General features: G+C 36.7%; 2 protein-coding genes across 3 annotated transcripts; one reads left to right on the top strand and one right to left on the bottom strand.

Moving 5' to 3' along the window:
* Positions 1 to 1,860: 1,860 nt before the first annotated feature.
* Positions 1,861 to 8,866, bottom strand: trmt10c (tRNA methyltransferase 10C, mitochondrial RNase P subunit). Of its 2 annotated transcripts, none has more exons than XM_028799941.2 (2): positions 8,790 to 8,866; positions 1,861 to 3,716 (listed from the first exon to the last, which is right to left on the bottom strand). In XM_028799941.2, exon 2 carries the CDS (start codon positions 3,689 to 3,691, stop codon positions 2,360 to 2,362), a length of 1,332 nt encoding a protein of 443 aa, XP_028655774.1. In that variant the 5' UTR covers positions 3,692 to 3,716; positions 8,790 to 8,866; the 3' UTR covers positions 1,861 to 2,359. The 2 variants fall into 2 exon arrangements, with proteins under 2 accessions (XP_028655774.1, XP_028655775.1); XM_028799942.2 differs by having other exon boundaries at positions 8,786 to 8,854.
* A 212-nt stretch (positions 8,867 to 9,078) lies between these two features.
* Positions 9,079 to 19,142, top strand: txnl4b (thioredoxin-like 4B). The gene is made up of 3 exons (XM_028799943.2): positions 9,079 to 9,311; positions 12,298 to 12,449; positions 18,531 to 19,142. Exons 1-3 carry the CDS (start codon positions 9,180 to 9,182, stop codon positions 18,694 to 18,696), a joined length of 450 nt encoding a protein of 149 aa, XP_028655776.1. The 5' UTR covers positions 9,079 to 9,179; the 3' UTR covers positions 18,697 to 19,142.
* Positions 19,143 to 19,360: the final 218 nt, after the last annotated feature.

The following is a 19,360-nucleotide window of genomic DNA, read 5'->3' as shown; positions in this document are numbered from 1 at the left end:
GAAAATAAAATGGTCAATAGTAATATAGTGTATGCTATGCACTGACTTTCAAAAAAGAAAAAAACTGAGAAAGTACACAATAAATTAAATATAATAACAGAGACAGGTTATTTGGCTTCAAAGTGTGAATGAATACATGGTTTATCTTACTCATGATTTATCAAACACTCTTTTTGCATTAATTAAATTTCTGAATTGGGGACCTGCAGGAGTCAATGCTGGAGTTGCTCCTCTTTTTAGTTTTTGTAAACTGTGTAGAGAAAAATATGACAAACATGCTGGCTCTTAAAGGAGAGATCTCAATTACTAATATCATACACTCTATAACGAGGGAAAAAAATATTACTACAGATGGGCCTGGATAACGTTATGATTTGGAAAGAAGTGCATGTGGCACATACAGTTTAATACAAATAAATGAAAATTATACACACAGGAAGATTCTGTTTTTGATGTACAGTAATTATATGAAGGGAAGTGTGGCTGCCATGAGATTTAAGAGTCTAGTGGACTGATCACTGGAAATTGCAAGTCAGTGTGCAAAAAGGCTAATAGGATGTTAGTTTACAGAACATGCTGTATAAAGTACAAATCAAGAGAGAATATGCTTATGCTTTCCATTATGCTAGTGAAGCTGCATCTGAAATGCTGTATTATAAACAGAATATTAAAACTTTTTTTTGTTTAGTTGTCCTTCATTATCAACCAACCAAAGTTTTTGTTATCATAAATTCTACCCAATTTTATATAATGTTTATGCATATCCCTGCTACTGTTACTTTAAGCTGAGGTGTGCCTTTATATATGTAATATGTGCAGTGATGAGCTCTACAAGAAAATAAACTAATCTGACTCAAAAAGAAGCCATGGATGTACAAGATCAAGTCCATACAAACACTGCAGAGTAAATCAGATGAAATGACATAGCATTAACACCTAAAGAAGAAAAATAAGAAATGTATTGGGGTATCCAGTCAACAGTGCAAAAAACAGCCTCTTTGATACAAAAGGCATGACCATGACAATAACAAAACATCCATCCATCCATCCATTTTCCAACCCGCTGAATCCGAACACAGGGTCACGGGGGTCTGCTGGAGCCAATCCCAGCCAACACAGGGCACAAGGCAGGAACCAATCCTGGGCAGGGTGCCAACCCACCGCAGGACACACACAAACACACCAAGCATACACTAGGGCCAATTTAGAATCGCCAATCCACCTAACCTGCATGTCTTTGGACTGTGGGAGGAAACCGGAGTGCCCGGAGGAAACCCACGCAGACACGGGGAGAACATGCAAACTCCACGCAGGGAGGACCCGGGAAGCGAACCCAGGTCCCAAGGTCTCCCAACTGCGAGGCAGCAGTACTACCCACTGTGCCAACGTGCCGCCATAACAAAACATGTCATTTACTAATATAGTTAGTAATTCAAATCTTGGTGATGTGTATTGAAAAGGAAAACAATTTAATAAGGAATTAAAAAGACACTGAGTTAGAAAAAAGAAAAAAAAAAAAGACTAATTGCCCAAAAATTAAAAAATTGCTGCAGTGTTTAGGCTGAGATCCCTTCTTCTCACGAATCCTTATTCACTCACTATACCATGACTCACGATGGAGCAGTGGGTTGATGCATCACTGTACTGCACTGTTCTGTTTATGGTTTGTTATGTTTGATAAATAAATGATCAGAACATAATTTACAAAAAACAAATACAAATATAGCACTTTACAAATTATTTTTCAAACTTCAGACATTAATGTTCTTAGGTTCTACCAGTAAGAATTAAAAAACGCAGAAAAAAAAGTCATAATTTAAGATTTAAGAAATATTTATTCCCTCAATTACCCTTATAATATACTTTTTGAATGAGTAAATGTTTACACTTTCACATCCCTATTACAAATTGCTTGTACATGCAAAAAGAATTGATGGAAATATATTAATTTTTCTATTATAGCTGAATAACTACTGGAATTAGCTCAACACTATTAGAATTTTCACAGAATTAAATGTATTTATCATGAGGCTCCATCATACTGTTGGCAACATTGCATATACAACTGAAAATATGATTTAATGCACTACATCATCTTTTAAATATTACTTTCATGTGATTTACTATAGAAATTTTAGGAACAAACATGGTGAAAGATATGTACAGTGCATAAACAACTGGGAAAAATACAAAACATCTCTATGCATTGTTCCAAACTATTCCACATACAAATACTTAATATTTTATTACAGAAACATAAAAATTGTCTATAACAATCTTTGTATATTATGTTTACTTTGTTATTAATACACAAGAGGCAAGGACTTGCATTGATTTTGTATGTTTATTGTGTTCAGTCTTACTCTTCCCACCACTTCATCCTCTCTTTTGGGTTAACAGTTGTTTGCTCAAGCCTTTTTTTTATAAAGGTTGGTTTTTGAATGGCAGTTGGTTTTTGGTTCCTTCCAATTGGCTGTGATTTGAAAATGGGTTCTTTTTCATGCTGAGTTTTTGACTTAATAAAACCATCATGCTTTCGCTTAGGAACAAAATTTAAAGCATCCTCCCAGTTGTTTGAGTCCTTTATTGTAAGCAAAATACGCATCACCTGATCTAAAGTGAGGTTTTTAGCCCCAGACTCCCAGTGTAAGTGCTCATCTAAAGGTAGCCGGGCTGTGGCGAGCTTCAGCCTTTTTGCATTTGCTAAAGAAAGTCCTCTTTGAATGGATTTGTCCACCATAGATCCCACTATGTAAATTTTGTCATGGTCAAAAGTTCTTAGTACATTTGGAGAATCTGCTGTTAAGTAGACTAGTTTGTCCCTAGAAAATAATTCAACATGTGTCTTTTCTGTGGCAGTAATCAGAAGCCTGTCCCACGCCTCCCTGTATCTCTTCTTTAACTCTTTATGATATGTTCCTTCCAGTTTCAGATTACAAAAATAAAGGTGAAAAGGATCATTTGACTTACGGTTCCACCCTTCACATTCTTGAAGTTGAAAAACTGTGTTTTCCAGTTCTTGGCGAGACATATAATGCTCGTAGCTCATATCAAATACAAGAGGCTGCCCAAACAGCAAGGCCTGGGCTGCCCTCCAGTTATAAAGTGAATCCATAGAACGCTGCCAAAATTGTAATAGAAATGTATTCTTAGGGTGCTCCATTGGTTCCTTCTCAATCACCTCCAATTTGACCTGCTCTTGCTTTATTTTTTTCTTTTCTTTTCGTGCCTTTTTATTGTTTTCTTTGATAGCCAAATATTTAAGGTACTTTTTTTTAGCTGACTTTGTTGAAAGTTCTGCAAATATTTGCAACTCCTCCTTAGTCATATTCTCTGGCACCAACCTCCCCGATTCTCTCCACATCTGCACAAGCTCTTGGGTGGCATCCAAGGGAGCATCCTCTTCAGCATCTGCAGTGGGTACTGGACTTGTGCTTTTGCATTCCTCATTCTTCATCAAAGATTTCCATACATCTAGATCCACTTTTTCGGTATTCACCTTGCAAGACTGGGAAGATTCCCTTCTTATCCATTGAGCTGTGCTTAAACAGCGGTGTCTTAAAGGTGGAAGTAGCAAGAGTTGAGGAGTCTGGACTATTGTACCAGTTCCCTGTCTTGATGAAATAAGAATTTCTTGTCTAAAGCACTGTCTTCTGAGAATGTTAAAAATCTGAGACTTCAAGAACCTCATTTGTTAGCCTGTACTTTACAAACACCTAAAAAGAAAAAAAAAACACAGCTTCTGTAAAAGAAAATTTAGAATAACTCCCATTATTTAAATGTTTGTGTCACCTTATGAATTTATTTGGAGTAATACAACTGGAGGGTATTGCAACTAATCAGTGTTACTTTTACAAATAACTCTTCTGCAGATAAATATTTTGCTCATTTATTTATTGCCGCCTCTCTTTTCTGTATGCTATTTGAGTCCAAGTATATGTGCTGAATGTATAATATTAAATAAGATTTTAAAAAAATGCTTTGCATTTCTTTACGTCTGACCTACAGAGTAAAAACACTATAGGAAAACACTGTACAAATGTAAAAATTGATGTGAGAATTGCAATAATGGGTCCTATGTGAATGTACATTACCAGTCAAAAATTTGAACCTACCCAGAAATGTTCATGTTTTTGACAGAAAGTGATACATTTTTTATCAGTTATTCAAAATACCATTACATTCATTTTAAATATACAGCAAAGAAATTACTAGTGTTGTTGATGGCAATTACTGCTTGAAATTGCTATTTTTTAAAAAAAGTATTATTCCCATATGACCATAAAGCCCCATTTCCAGTAGCCATTTCTTTAGTGTCCTATTGATAAACTCCCTTAGCTTAATTAGTTATTTTCGTACTATTTAGGTGTTAGAAAAACTTTTGTAATTGTATTAACACCTCTTAAACCTGTTATTCTATTCACTTGGGTTGCAAGGTATTGTCATTCTCACCAGTACTTCTCTCAAGACAGTAACAGACACTTTTGTATGAAGTCTTTAGTTTCTTGGCAATCTGTTCCATAAAATACCCTTAATTATGCAAAAAAGCATTAGACTGCAATGTTTCTTGAGAAAGCTATTTTATTTTGTCCATTTTTTAATCCAGAACTGCACTTTAGGAATGCCAGTGCCTTGCAACACAAGTGACCAGAATACCTGTTTGGGAATTGAGTCCCAAATGAAGGGCTAATACCAAGAATAATGAGAGAGGAAGTAATGGAGGCACTGAAAAGAATGAAAATTGGAAAGGAAACAGGACTGATTGAAATACTAACAGAAGTGTGGAAGAGTTTAGGAGAAGAGGGAGTAGATAAGCTGTGGGATCTAATGCAGAAGATCCATGAACAGAAGAGGATACCAGAGGAGTGGAGGAACAGTGTGACTGTATCCATTTATAAGGATAAAGACGATATTCAGGAGTGTGGAAACTACTGATGTCACACACAATGAAAATTTGGAACAATGTTTTATAGAGAACGCTTAGGGAAGAGACCACCATAGGGGAGAAGCTGTTTGGTTTTATACCAGGGAGAGGAACAGCACATACAGTCTTTTGAATTGAGACAGCTCACAGAGAAGCATGGAGAAAAACGGAAAGGTTTGTATATGGTGTTTAATGACTTAGAAAAAGCTTATGATAGAGTGTCATGTCAAGAGGTCTGGATGTGCATGAGAGAGAAAGGAGTACCAGAGCAGTATGTGAGGTTTGTCCAGGATAATTATGAGGGAGTAAGGACTCAGGTTATAAACAGTGTTGGGGTAACAGACAGGATCTGAGTTAGGGTAGATCTGCACCAGGGGTCTCCTTTGAGTCCTTATATCTTTGATCTGGTTATGGATGTGTTGAGTCATGGGATAAAAGACCAATGTCCGTGGTGCATGCTGATGACACTATATTGTGTAGCTCCAGAAAAAAAGAAGTGGAGATGAAGTTGGAAGAATGGAGAAGGGCTTTGGAAGGTAGAAGATAAATAGGAAGACGGCCAAATATATGAAGTTTAATGATTATCAAGATTCAGAAGTTAGCCTGCATGGAGAGGTATTGAAAAGAGTGGATACATTTAAATATTTAGGATTAATGGTAGCCTGAGATGAAAAATTAGATACAGAGAGAACCCACAGAAGGCAGTGTGACTGGAACAAATGGAAGAAGGTATCAGAAGTATTGTGTGATCAAAGAATTAAAGAAGTAGCAGAAATATGTTGGAAGTGTTGAGATAGATGTCTGGAGTTACAAAAAGGGACAAAATAAGAAATGAGACAATCTGAGTTAGAGCAAAAGTGGGAGAGATATCTAAGAAAGTAGGTTTAAGTTGTATGGACATGTGATGAGGAGATATAATGAAAATATAGGTAAAAGAGTGATGGGAATGGAAGTAAAGGGGAAGAGAAAATGAAGGTCAAAGCAGAAGTGGGTGGATAGAGTAAAAGAAGATTTGAAGGAAAAGGGCTTGACATTTAAAATGATTAAGACAAACATGAAAATTTCTGGGTGTGTCCAAGTCAAGTCAAGTCAAGATGGGGAGCATGCACTGGTAACAGTGCGTTGCCACATCCACTACACGACAAAACAACTCGGGATCCCAGTTGGCAAACCCCAGGCAGACACGCAGTCCAGTCTCACCCTCTGGAAATGACCCTCTATCTGCCTGGTCCAGCCATGCAGGTCCCCAACAATGAGGATGTTATGAGCTGGATCACCCTCGGGGAAACGCGCCACATGGCTGTAGTGCCGTAACTGACGCTCCCTCACAATGCAGGTAATGTGCGTCATTCGGGACTCCATAAGCAACTGCTCATTCGACACAAAGTCAAACCAACGGTACCCAAGGATTTTCCGGAGAGACACAGTACCAAAGGAGTCCAGTCTTCGTCTCAGGTCACTGGATAGCATCCATGTCTCGCAACCATATAGCAAGACAGGAAGCACCGGGACACTAAGATATCGGGAGCGCCACACACCCCTTTCCAGCGACCTCATGACCCCCTCATGCTCTCCCAATCTGTCTATTGACTTCATAGGAAGAGTCACCAAAGACATGAATGTCACTGCTAAGGTAAGTAAACCTCTCGACAAGGTCGACACTCTCTCCGCAAACAGACACACTGCTGATGGCTGTGCCCAAGATGTCATTAAAGGCCTGGATCTTGGTTTTTATCCAGGACACTCACAAGCCCAGACACTCGGACTCTTCACTCAGTCTTTAGAGCGCCCCGATCAAAGCCTCCATTGACTCCACGAAGATCACAGCATCGTCAGCAAAGTCAAGATCCGTGAATCTTCACCAACAGATGCCCCACGGCCGCTGGACCATACGACCTTGCCCAACACCCAGTCCATACAAGCATTGAACAGAGTAGGAGCAAGAACACACCCCTGATGAACCCCAGAATCAACTGGGAAAAACAGAGGTTCTGCCTTCACTCTGCACAGTACTCACAGTACCAGTGTATAGGCTGGCCATGATATGCAGCAACCGCGAGGGGATTCCGGGAACCCTCAGGATGTCCTACGGGGTAGCTCGATCAACTGAGTTAAACGCTTTACGAAAATCGACAAAGGCTGCAAATAAACTCTGCCGTTATTCGTGTTTGCGCTCCATGAGAACCCTCAGTGCCAGGATGCGGTTGACGGGAGACATCTTAGGCGTAAAACAAGACTGCTTTGGTCACTGGTAGGTGAGCAAGTAATCACGGATCCTATTGAGGACGACCCAAGCAAGGACCTTACCCGGCACCGAGAGCAATGTTATCCCCCCTGTAGTTGCTGCAATCCAGGCAATCACCCTTCCCTTTCCAGATAGGGACGACAAGTCCCGTTTTCCAGTCAGTTGGGATGATGCCATTCTCCCAAATGGAAGCAAAGATTGCAGGAAGACAGCCTTACCATCAGCCTGGAGAAGTTAACCCCGGATACCACAGATCCCTGCAGCCTTTCCTCCCCACCTGTGCAATCTCAGTGAGACTGGGTGGTTCACAGCTAATTGGAGGATCACCCTCGAGAACCGTGGACTCGGAGATATCCAACGTCCTAGCCAGTGGATCAGCTTTGAACAACTGCTCAAAGTAGCCAGCCCAGCGGGTCACAACTGCAGTGTCATCAGTAAGCACCGTTCCATCAGCCGCCCTGCCTGCGACTCTCCGAGGAACAGATTCAGATGTGCGTAATGCTTCGATTCCACTGTAAGCAGGACGTAGGTCGCTAGACCACAGATGGTGTGTCACTTGCTCACAGATTCCTCTAACAAACGCCTCTTTATGTGCCCTCAGAGCCGTCCTTCTCAGTTCCCGGTACAGACCAGAGTTGCCATTGAGCCGTGCGCTGCATTTCCTCTCGATGATATCCAGGGTGCCCTGCGAGATGAAACACCTGCTTCTGGGAACACCGCTAACACCAACACAACCCTCAGCAACCTTCAAGGTCATGTCACAGAAGGTCTCCCACATCACATTAATATCGGCAGTCGCACCCAAATCTGCAAATACAAATCTCACACAAACTGCGTGTCCAGTGTGATTAAAACTGTAGGTGTTAGGCATGTGCTAGTGTACGCCCTGTGTTAGACTGGAGTGCTGTCTTGTGTGGGATTCTAATGGAATAGCATATAGCTCTCCACATATATGAGTAGTATTAGCAAGTTCTTTCCAAAACAACCAAAATCACCATACATTACCAAATGGGTGGGTAGCTCTGGCAGAGTCATCGACTCGGGCATTTGAATTGAAACTACAAAATTAGCTTCCAGCGTGACACTAACACACAAGCTCCCTGTGCTCCAAATAATAAGCGAACTCTTATTGTAGCCCTTTACTTGCGATGCACTTTGAGGTTATGCTCGCTATATGAAGGTGCTGTATAAAACAGAGACTCTTGATATTTACGGTGATAAGCGCCTTGTTAAATAACATTGAGCTATAGAAACAAAAAGTACCGATGAAAAAAGTAAAGTGAAGGAAAGGTCAGTTACAGCATGACAAGAGTCAAAAAAACAACTAATTAATGTAGGATAGTGCTAACATCAGTAATAAGGTGCCATTAAACGCCAACTACAGATAATTTGTAAAGTACTGTATACAGAAATCACCAATAAGCGCATATATAAAATCATGATTATCTATAACATACACTTAACTAGCAGCACATATATTCTAAAATTAACCACAAAGCATGGGTACCTAAAGAAAATAACAAACAAAATAACAAGGAGTCCTCTTTTGAAAGCAAGACTGAAATACGCTCTCAATGAAAGGGTAAGTCGGTATTATATTTATATATTATACATACTTACAAAACATTAAGAGCGACCGATTCTCAACCTACAAACGCGTGTGCTATTTCTAAGGGCGATGATTGGTCCGTGACTGAATTGGGTCCCCTTGCAACTTTCCTTATTCATCATGCTTACTCCGTTATTATTTTATTCATTAGTTAAGCGTAAACAAGCGTAAATAAATCAGACTAAAGGCAAATATTATAATGTATTACAAATCACATATCTATATATAACGAAGTAGTTAAAAAAATCCTATTTATAGCCGGGATAATTGTAATTCCAGACTCAATGTTTCCAACGGAGTTATTTATGGTAGCAATCACTAGAAGCGCTTCCTGTGTGCTACTAGTAACTCAGGGCAATAAGGTTTAAAAGAAAATTAGGAATTCTGGTGTGGAGTTTGCTATGAGTTTGTTTCTGCCGAAGTTGCACTGCAAGAAGGAAGTGGATGAAGTAATAAAGAAAGTGGCTGAGAAAGTATTGGTGCTGCGATTCGGGAGGGATGAAGATTCTGTGTGCTTGCAGCTTGATGAGATTGTAGGTCACGTATGTTGGATACTGATTTAATATTTTGCTTTAGACGTGGCAATGTCGTGGCATACGTTGCATGAGAGTAAAATTTGAAGCTCAGGCGAATGACGTGTCAGAGAAAACGTTAATAAGGGCGCGAGGTTAACAAAAGGAGCACAAGAAAAATCTTTAAAGCTAATGAATGCTTCTTCAAAAAATTTCTTAAAGTCATTAAGGCTATTGTGAGTAGGGTTAATCAATTGACTTTTATGTGTTATTTAAAGGAACATCCACTTGCTTAACGAGGTTAGGGTTTGCTGGCGATGATTGGTGCACAAACTGGTGCACAAACTTTTGAGAAACATTAAAATGAATGAATATCGTTTACATACTGAATAGTAAATAAATCCACACTGCAAGTTAAGTCCTGTATTAATAGGGTGACCATTTTTTAAAGTCCCAAAGAAGTATACTTATGTAGGATGTATGCATGTGTGTGTGTGTTAATTATGACTATGGAAAATGTCCATCTTCATTTGTTAAATGCCTGCTTTGTCTCGTCTTCATCACAGAGGAATCAGGACACGAAAAAAACCCCAAAAAACAAACACTTTCACAAATATACCCATATACTTCTGCATCAAATCATTACACATTGTTTAAATTGAAATTTATATTCATTAAACATTTGTGATACTACTTTAAAGATCTCAATGCTCTTAATATATTACTGGAGAAACTTAGTGCGTGTAATAGTGTATAAACATTCACTATTGCTTTTTGGACAAACGCGATGCATTTTGTTTGCTTTAAAAGATCCACATTGAATATTAATGCACTGTCATATGCACCTAGTTATATTTTTCCATAAACATTAAGTTAATTTGTTAGCTTAATTTTGCTGACTTGGTGTAGTAGAATATTTGCATGAATAATGATTGCTGCTCAGTAGTTTTTTGTGGTCATCAGTGTCCAGCTTTTCCTACATGTAATGAATGCACAAAGCATTAGTCGCATCATTAGGTATATTGGTTTTCTGAAGAAAAAAAAGAGGAAACACTTGCAACAGCCCCTGATTAAATGTGCATTTTCTCTTCTGCATGGTTGATTTGTGAGATGCACATCATGGGTGTCCAACTCCGGTCCTGGAGAGCTGCAGGTTTTCATTCTAACCACCTTCTTAATTAGTGACCAGTTTTTGCTGCTAATTAACTTATTTTGCTTTAATTTTAATTAACTTGACTCAGGTCCCTTTGTTGTTTCTATGTCCTTAATTAGCAGCCAAATAATTATGAGACATAAAACAAGCCGCCACATGACCAGCTCACCTGTGCCCATCACACAATAACTGAAAATAAAAAAAGGTGTAGGTCTCAGTAAGGTTGATCTCTCGGGTCACCAAAACATTTTGACGGTATTCTAAGAAAAAACAAAAAATCAACAGTTATGGAAATGTCTGCTGAGGCAGAATGAGAGCAGCAACAAGCCATGGAATTAAATAATAAGCTTAAATAACAGTAAGAATCGGCTTCTCATTCAGAAAGTGATTGGAGTGAAATTGGTTGGAGTTTGAAGCCCCAATTTAGTTGGGCTATTAAAATGAAGAGAAAAAGAATTTAAGTAGCAGTGAAAATTGGTCACTGATTAGGAAAAGGGTTAGAATGAAAACCTGCAGCAACTGCGGCCCTCCAAGCCCAGAGTTTGACACCCCAGGATTAGCATCCTTGCCTCTGTATTTTCTTTTACCTGGATGGAAACACGTAAAGGCTACATCCAAACTGCACAGTGTTGTTTCACCTTTGCGATGCATAGAGTGTGTCACTTTCTTTTGCGTGAGTAGTGGTTTGATGTCTGTGTTGACTGAGCTTTCTGCCTTACAATAAAAATTTGTTAGATGAGCAGCCTGTTACTGTTACATTTCAGTTATTTTTCGGGACACCAGGACGTGTACTCTGAAACTGGGTTGTATGGTCACCCTATGTATTAAGAACAGCAAATTACTTTTAAAAGCCTATATATACTGTAAATTAACACTTGTATTCAGTTTTTGTTGTAGTAAACAACATTTTGTACAAAATTTCTTATGCAACTGTCTCTTTAATAAAGACAAAGATTAAAACCAAATTTATTAAAAATGAAATGTCATAGCAAACCTGAGGTGGGTGGGGGTGCTAACATAGGGCACAGGGACCTTTCTTGGACAGAGTGCCAGACCATCGCAGTGCTTAGTCATGCATGTCAATTAACTTGAAATGCTATTGTGTATGGGTAGGGTACTCGCATGTGAGTAAATAAACAATGAAAAAGTGAATAGAAGAAGCAAAGTCATGGTTAATTTTTTAAGTAACTAAATCTTTAATTAAGTATTTGTTTTATTAAAAATGATTGTGCAATCAAATTAAAACATTTTTAATAATGTTGATGTTAACAGACTTTTGTCACTTCACTATGTCACATTTAATAATGTCTATGTATCCACTAGTCCTAGTTTCAGAGTCATGGAGAGTCTAGGGTGGCAGCATTCTGAGAAGAGGCAAGAGCCATGTCTAAATTGGGCACCAGTCTATTGCAGAGAATGCTCAAACACATATCCATACTCACTTGTAAACTACCAATTTAGAGATGGTGAATAAGCTAGCATTTGCATATTTAACATGAAGAAGGAATGGTGTTATACCCATAGAAAAAGCCCATGCATTAACAGAATATGCAAACTCTAAACCAACTTGGGGTATTAACACAGTCACCGTGTTATTCCACTGAGTTATCATTTTGCTCATAAAACATGATTGAAGATTTGAAAGAACTAAAAACCTTTGAAATAAATCTGTTGGTCTTTTAAGTTTTTGTTTTTTTATTACAGTATGTACTTTCCAGTATATTCTTATTGTTCTAAAGTACTTTAAGTTTGTCCCTATGAAATGTGTTCATTTAAAATTGTTATTGTAAAATGAAAGTTTTACTTTGTCTTAGTCATGCATTTTTATTCTAATGTTAATTTTTTTTTTTTAAGTTTTCTAAAGTTGCACATGACGTGAGTAAGATGGCCGTAATCTACCTGGTGGATGTCGACAGTGTGCCTGTGTATGCTCGCTATTTTGACATAAGCTATATACCCTCAACTGTGTTTTTCTTCAATGGACAGCACATGAAAGTGGATTATGGGTATGCTTTTTTACATCTGTTACTTGCTTAACAGATTTGTGATTTAAAAAAAAACAAAAAAAAAACAATCTGCAGTTCTGACTACAAAATATATAATAAATAAATATATAAAAAATGTATAAAAATACTGTATTTTGCCTTGTTAAAGCAGTTTGTGGCATTTGAGCTAATTTGGATTTACATTGACAAAACTATCCTCCATCTATTGATGTATCTATTGATTATAAAAAGTAATGTGAAGAACACTTTAATTTTTTATAGGCATTGTTTTTCATTATTCAAATTCACTTGGGTATATTTTTATGTAAGTTTTTATTTTAACATTAATTTCTGTGAAAGCTGAGCCAACTATGGGATACAAAAATGATTCTTCAGCAAATGAATAAAATACACAAATATAGCACATGCCTAAAATGTACAAAAATGCAGCACAAATCTACAACAGAACACCAGAAAATACAAAAACTTAAATATGACAAGTACAGGAGAAAAACATACCCATTATGGTGTTTCAGCACTGTAGTAGCCAGGTTAAAGTTCATAGTGTGACTGTCTGCTTCTACTAACCTTAAAAGGAAAATTTAGTTATGTACCTTCTGACATGTACTGATATAATGTCAGTAAACTGAGACATGGTTTTCTTTTCCTCGTACATGTCTATCTGTTGATCCGTTTGTCGTATTTTTTGTTTATCAGTGTCCCAAACTTAAAAATTTCACTTTAAAAGTAACATACATCTGAAATGTATCACCTTTCAAAATTTGTAGGGAGGATGCTCATTACTACTGCTTACCTTGTGGTTTCTGTTCAGTTAGTCTTTATCTTTTTTTATACTGTCCTTCACGATTACACTATTACTTTACAAAACAAACATCTACAGCACAATTCAGAGCAAAAAAATAAAGTATAAGATCAGTTGTCATTGTGAACCTAGTTCCATTTATATAATAGCTTTTTTTTTTTTTTTTTGGCCAGATAAATGCTTTTATAATTAATTTATCAGATAACCCCTTTGATGTTCTGGCGAAGCTAATGAAAAGGTCATCAGCCTGCAGCTCTACACAGTGGGTAATAATAATATGCTCATTGGGTCTCCCAGTATTTATTGTCTGAAACAAGAATCCTTTGGTGCTGTAAAACCTTGTTATTTGTAAGTTTGAGGTCAAAGGCTTCCACATCTTAGTGCCAAGTACCATGCATTGTATTTACAAGGGATAGCAATGATTCTCTTTCATTTATTGTTGTCTAGTGAACTCCTTTGTTATTTGTTGTTCAATTTATTATTATAGTTATATAGGTTGTGTGAAAATCAAAGGGTATAGCTGGCCTGGTCTGCAAAGGAAAGGGTGGTCCATTGGGATGTGAGTCTTTTTCAAATAGTCATGCTTTTGAAATAGACAAGCTGAAAGAAAGTTATAGAAGTGAAAGCAAATTTTAACTTGATTTTCTACGTTAAAAAATGCATTGTTGTAGGAAATGCAAGAAGACCAACACAGTGTTTAAAGAGTTGCTGTGAAAGGTAGAGGGGAAAGAACTGAAAAGCTTAAACAGGGAAGAATGGCTATTGCCTGTAGGGATTTTGATTTTTGAAGAAACAGAAAGAGTGGTTAGGGCAAGTTTCTGAAAGTTCAGAGATGAAGAAGAGGTCCTACCTGAAATATTTTGATGCATATTGCAAATTGTGAGGCAATGCCATTAGAGCTTCTATTATATATTTCAATGACCCGAGGAAGAATTAAATTAAAGTTTTGTATTTTTTTAACTGTTAGCTGTTTCCTCACAATAATAACATATATTTATCTTCCACATGAAATTGTGTTCTAAAGCAAAGATTTTTTTTATACATTTAAAAAAATACATAGCCAGCTGTTATATTTTATAATGGAGGTAAAGAGTACTGAGATCCTAACAGAGAACAAAAACAATAAGTTTACTGAATAAGTTAATTTTTTTAAGCCAAACATGTTAAGAGTATTGATCCACATTTTGACACACACATTGAAAACAGTGTATCCATGTTTTATAGAGAGGAAAAAAGGCAAAAGCAAAATTTTATTTTGAGATTCAGTTGATTTAAAAGAAGACCAGTCATGCATTTCACCTCACTGCTCATCTCCCTTTACAGCAGTCTTCAGTGCCAGAGGTGAGGCTTTTACCTCAAAGTCACCTCTAAGTGTTGTTATTGACATTATTTAATGTTTTTGCCCAGATTGACATGCTGTCTTTGTTCTGTAGTCAACTAGACAAAGATTGAACATGTGTAGCATGCAGTCAAGTGACAATAAATGAACAGATTTTATAGACTTGCATTTAGTTTTAATCCATTTAAGTTTAGTAAGTTTAGTACAGACATTTTAGCATAGGCAAAGTGGTAGCGCAAAGCTGGCTTTCCTTTCTCACAGTGCTTGAATCTACATTGATTTTACCCTGTCTCCCTTTGTATTTATGGATTCATTGCTTTCAGTGAGTGTTGATGAGTTTACTTGTTGCAAGACATTGTTCTCAGTTTTTTTATTACCATACCCTTCGCAAAAGCAACTCTGCATACAACATAAAATTTGATAATTGTTTTGTGGGGCTTTAGTCTGGTTCAGTATGGTTTGACCCTGTTGCACACTTGTTATTTTAATTCTCTAAGTATTTATTTATTGTGCATGTACACGACATGGCAATTAAATGTTCATATTTGCAAGTGTTAATTGGCCCTGTTAATTGTGCATCGATGTGCAGGTGGCTTGGCTCTTTCAAAAATTAAAGGCTTTAATAAAAATCCAAGGTATTGCAATCAGTTTATTGCTATGTGTGTAAAGTACAATGAAACAATACAACACTGCCACTCACCATGAATCTCACTTTGTTGGCTATGTAGAATAACAGCACGGACTAACAGGTGAAAAACAGGTGTCATTTAGAAAAAAATATTATGATTTAAAAACACATCTGTCTGTTAAAAGCCATGGCAGAATATAAACACTGATTAAACATAATTGCAGAGACAAAAGCAGCATAGTATGCAGCTTGCAGGGGGAAGGGATCATAGTTGTGTCAAAACTTCATCCACAATATCTGTTGTTCCGCCCATATAAAACACATTAAGAAACTTTCTTACTTTCACCTCCATAACATATCCCATGTTCACCCCTTCCTCTCCTTCTCTAATGCTGAGAAACTTGTCCATGCTTTTATCACATCCCGCATCGATTATTGTAATTCCCTACTGGCAGGTGCCCCTTCTAATCTTCTATCACAGCTTACTCAAAACTCAGCTGCAAGAGTCCTTACTCGAACCAGCAACAGTGAGCACATCACACCCATCCTGCTCCGTCTTCACTGGCTCCCTGTGTCTTACAGAATCGAATATAAAATCCTACTAATAACCTACAAAGCCTTAAATAAACTCGCGCCAAACTACATCAGTGACCTTCTCCATCACTATGTGCCTGCCCGCCCACTAAGGTCCTCTGATTCTGGCAATCTTGTTGTACCCCACACTAATCTACACTCCATGGGTGACAGGGCCTTCAGCTGTATAGCGCCCAGACTCTGGAATGACCTACCGAAATTAATCAGGTTAGCTGACTCCATAAATTCTTTTAAAAAACAACTCAAAACTCATCTGTTCAGGAAGGCTTTTAGCTCTACTTGACTTTATTACCCTTCTCTCAGTTTACTTCTTTGTCAAGATGCTCATGTAACCTGTATATGTGTGTGCGAGACCATCAATTATGTTGTCTGTTTTATTTTTTTCTCTGAATTCACTGTCGTAATCTTCTTTATTTATTTATCTGGTTTGTACAATGCTATATACTGTATACCCTGCCATTCTTTTTTATATTCTGTAAGTGCCTTGAGCATAGGAAAGGCGCTATATAAATAAAATGTATTATTATTATTACATCAAGAAAATAGTACCAATAATCTGTGATAAGATGTTTTACTTCCAGTTGACTTTTGTTGTCACAAACATGCCTCAGAAAAAACTTGGAGGTATTTGGTAATGTTTAGGGATTTTACTTTCATATTGGGACCCCGGTAACCTTAACCCTTATTAATAACACAAGTGCAGACTAGATCATTTTTAAATTTATAAAAAATACTTTACTTTAGAATGTAATTTCATATGGCAAATTGATACTGTATATACCATGACTGTAAGTAAATTATATTGTCTTGAAAAATGCCAACACTGATGTTGAATGATGGGGTGATAGGAGGCCTCAAGTATACTGTATTTGTATCTCATTTGAGATAAAGTTCTCTGTCGATATGCCTCACTCATTCATTGCTGCTTGTAGCAGGGTCATAAAATATGCAGTGCTATTAGCAGTACTGGGCACACCATTCCTGTGAACTCACATTAAAATTCTGTGATGATGTCAGAGGTTAATCTAGTAGTAATAGTAGTAGAAGATGTATTGTCACAAATATCATAAAATGAATTTTTTTTTTTTTTTGCATATCTGACAACATACAACATGTTGCCACTCTCTGGTTTCATAATAAACAAGAATGTATTAATATACAGGACTTCATTTTATTCAACAGAAAACAGAAATCCTCTTTGTTCCTATTTTCCATACCAGTTGTTCAGTTGTGCTCCCAGTTCATTAAACCTTGCGGGAGAAACCCTGAGAAACTTTATTATGGTCTGAACTATTTTATTCTATTTAGCTACGGTTTATACATAAGACATCGACAAGGAAGTTGTTTAAGAGAAAATAGAGAGGTTCTGCAATTTAGGAGACATGTTGATTGCTGTAGGAGGTGGGATGTCAAAGGTGTTACTAAGTGTGAAAAATAAGTATAATGCTAGGGCCTTCGGCTTGTAAAGGTTCAAAACTGTGTGAAGACATGTATGATATACAGGGGAGAGAGAAAGAGACATGGCTAGTGATGTTAGAAGATAAAGCAATATCTGGGAAGGATTGAGATGATAGGGGTCAAGTGGCTTTGTGGGAGTTCTCTGACAGAGAGGAATAAGAAGGCATTGTTCAGAGAAATGAGTTGTGTGGTGAGGACAAACTTGATGAAGTAGTTTGGCTTCATTTGACTAAACAAACCCAAATAGTAAAGTAAAGTAAAAGCAGACAAGGATAATTGTTCACACCTCTGAAGAAACACAATAGTGCAGAAAAAAGAATTTCAGAATTTGGTGGGCAACCTGGGCAAAGCATATCCATTAAACCTGTTATTTGCTTGTTTATGTTATGCCAGTTACAGGAATACAAAGCTGCCCAACAGCGCCACAGCATGGACACCCACTACCGCTTTTCCCCAAATTGATCACACTAGGTAATCTTCCAAAAATGAGTGTTTAAGAACAACTGCTGAGACGTTTAAACCAGCTAACCAGGTGATGCTTAGTTCTTTTGTTACAAAAGAACAACAATGAAAACAAGTCTTCCCCAAACACCAAAAGTGGAATTGAAAAACAAAGGAAGCCTTTTGTAATGTTCTGAGTTGTTTTTGTAATTACAGTCAGACATAGATTGTAAAGAGTTGTTTGCCAAAATTCTGCTATTTTCTGAAATTTTGAGATGAAAACCAAGTTGTCTAAATCAAGACCAACTAAACGCAGTTGTTCACTGATTAAATCTGAATCTCAGACAAAGGGACTCTAGCACTGCACTGTAATTTATTAGTAGGTATTTATGAAAAATATCAGGGATAAGATACCTTTGCAGTCCATTATCAGTCTTTAACAGCTTCTAAAATGGTGATATGACACATTTAAAATTTAAACAAAAAAAATGAATCACCACCAAAAACATAAAGTTCCAAATCATGTATAAAAGCAAAATTTAAAAAGAAATTACCAAAAGCCTAAAACATTTTCTTATCCACCAAATTCTTCACAGTTGGTAGCAACTAGCTGAAGTGATGTTTTGCATTTTTATACTGACTTTACAATTTTATTTTTTTAAGAAAGTGTTCAGTTTATATGAAATAAGATGGTTTAGTTTACAAGAGAATGAAGAACTAACTTTTCTTATTATGTCTGCTATAACTTGAAAAGCAAGTGTTACTTATGCATATATTGTTTGTTAGATGTAAAGGAGTAAAGTTCTGTCTCTTTTTCAGGTCTCCAGATCACACAAAGTTTGTAGGATGTTTTAAAACCAAACAGGACTTTATTGATCTTATAGAAGTAATTTATCGTGGAGCAATGCGAGGAAAGTTGATTGTAAGAAGTCCAATAGACCCTAGGAATATTCCAAAGTACGATTTACTCTATCAAGGAATATGAAGACTGGAATATAAAGAGGATATTTAAAACTGCACTAAAGTGAGGAAAGCTTCTGGCTGTACATTACATTTACAGAACCAATGTATTTTTCAAGTGTTAAACAGTGTTGGCTATATAAACTACTGTAAATAATAATAGAGTGAAAAGTTTTTCTGTTTTTGGAACAATGGAATATTAACTTAAAGGCAATGGGGCAACATTTTCATGTAAAAATAGAGGTCAATCTTTTAATGATAGTATGCATTCAAGTGTAACTTAATTCCGATATATTAATGTTTACAATAAATCATAATAAGCTTGAACAATAACATTAAAAGAGTGGATCCTTTCCAATGACTGCAATTTATTGTACATATGTAATGTAGGAAAGTATTTGTAGTATAATTTATAAAATACAATATTAGTAAGTTTTTTTTTCTCATGGAAATAAACGCTTCTCATCTGGATAGCTTTTATGTGTAGTATTTTTTTATACCCCAACTTTAGTGGATCATTGTGTTTTAATGTGATAGAATATATGTTTCCTATAAAATATTTAAGCTGTTCTTGTATAATTACAGTTGAAATCAGAAGTATACATACAATTGGTGTGAATTCCTTAAAACTCAAGTTTATAATTCCTTCAGAGATTTTATCCTAACAAACTATGCATTTGGCATATTGT

The sequence above is a fragment of the Erpetoichthys calabaricus genome, chromosome 4 (assembly GCF_900747795.2).
Source record: "Erpetoichthys calabaricus chromosome 4, fErpCal1.3, whole genome shotgun sequence".
Lineage (NCBI taxonomy): Eukaryota > Metazoa > Chordata > Cladistia > Polypteriformes > Polypteridae > Erpetoichthys > Erpetoichthys calabaricus.
The sequence above is the reverse complement of the archived record's forward strand: the minus strand, read 5'-3'. Positions and strand labels throughout refer to the sequence as shown.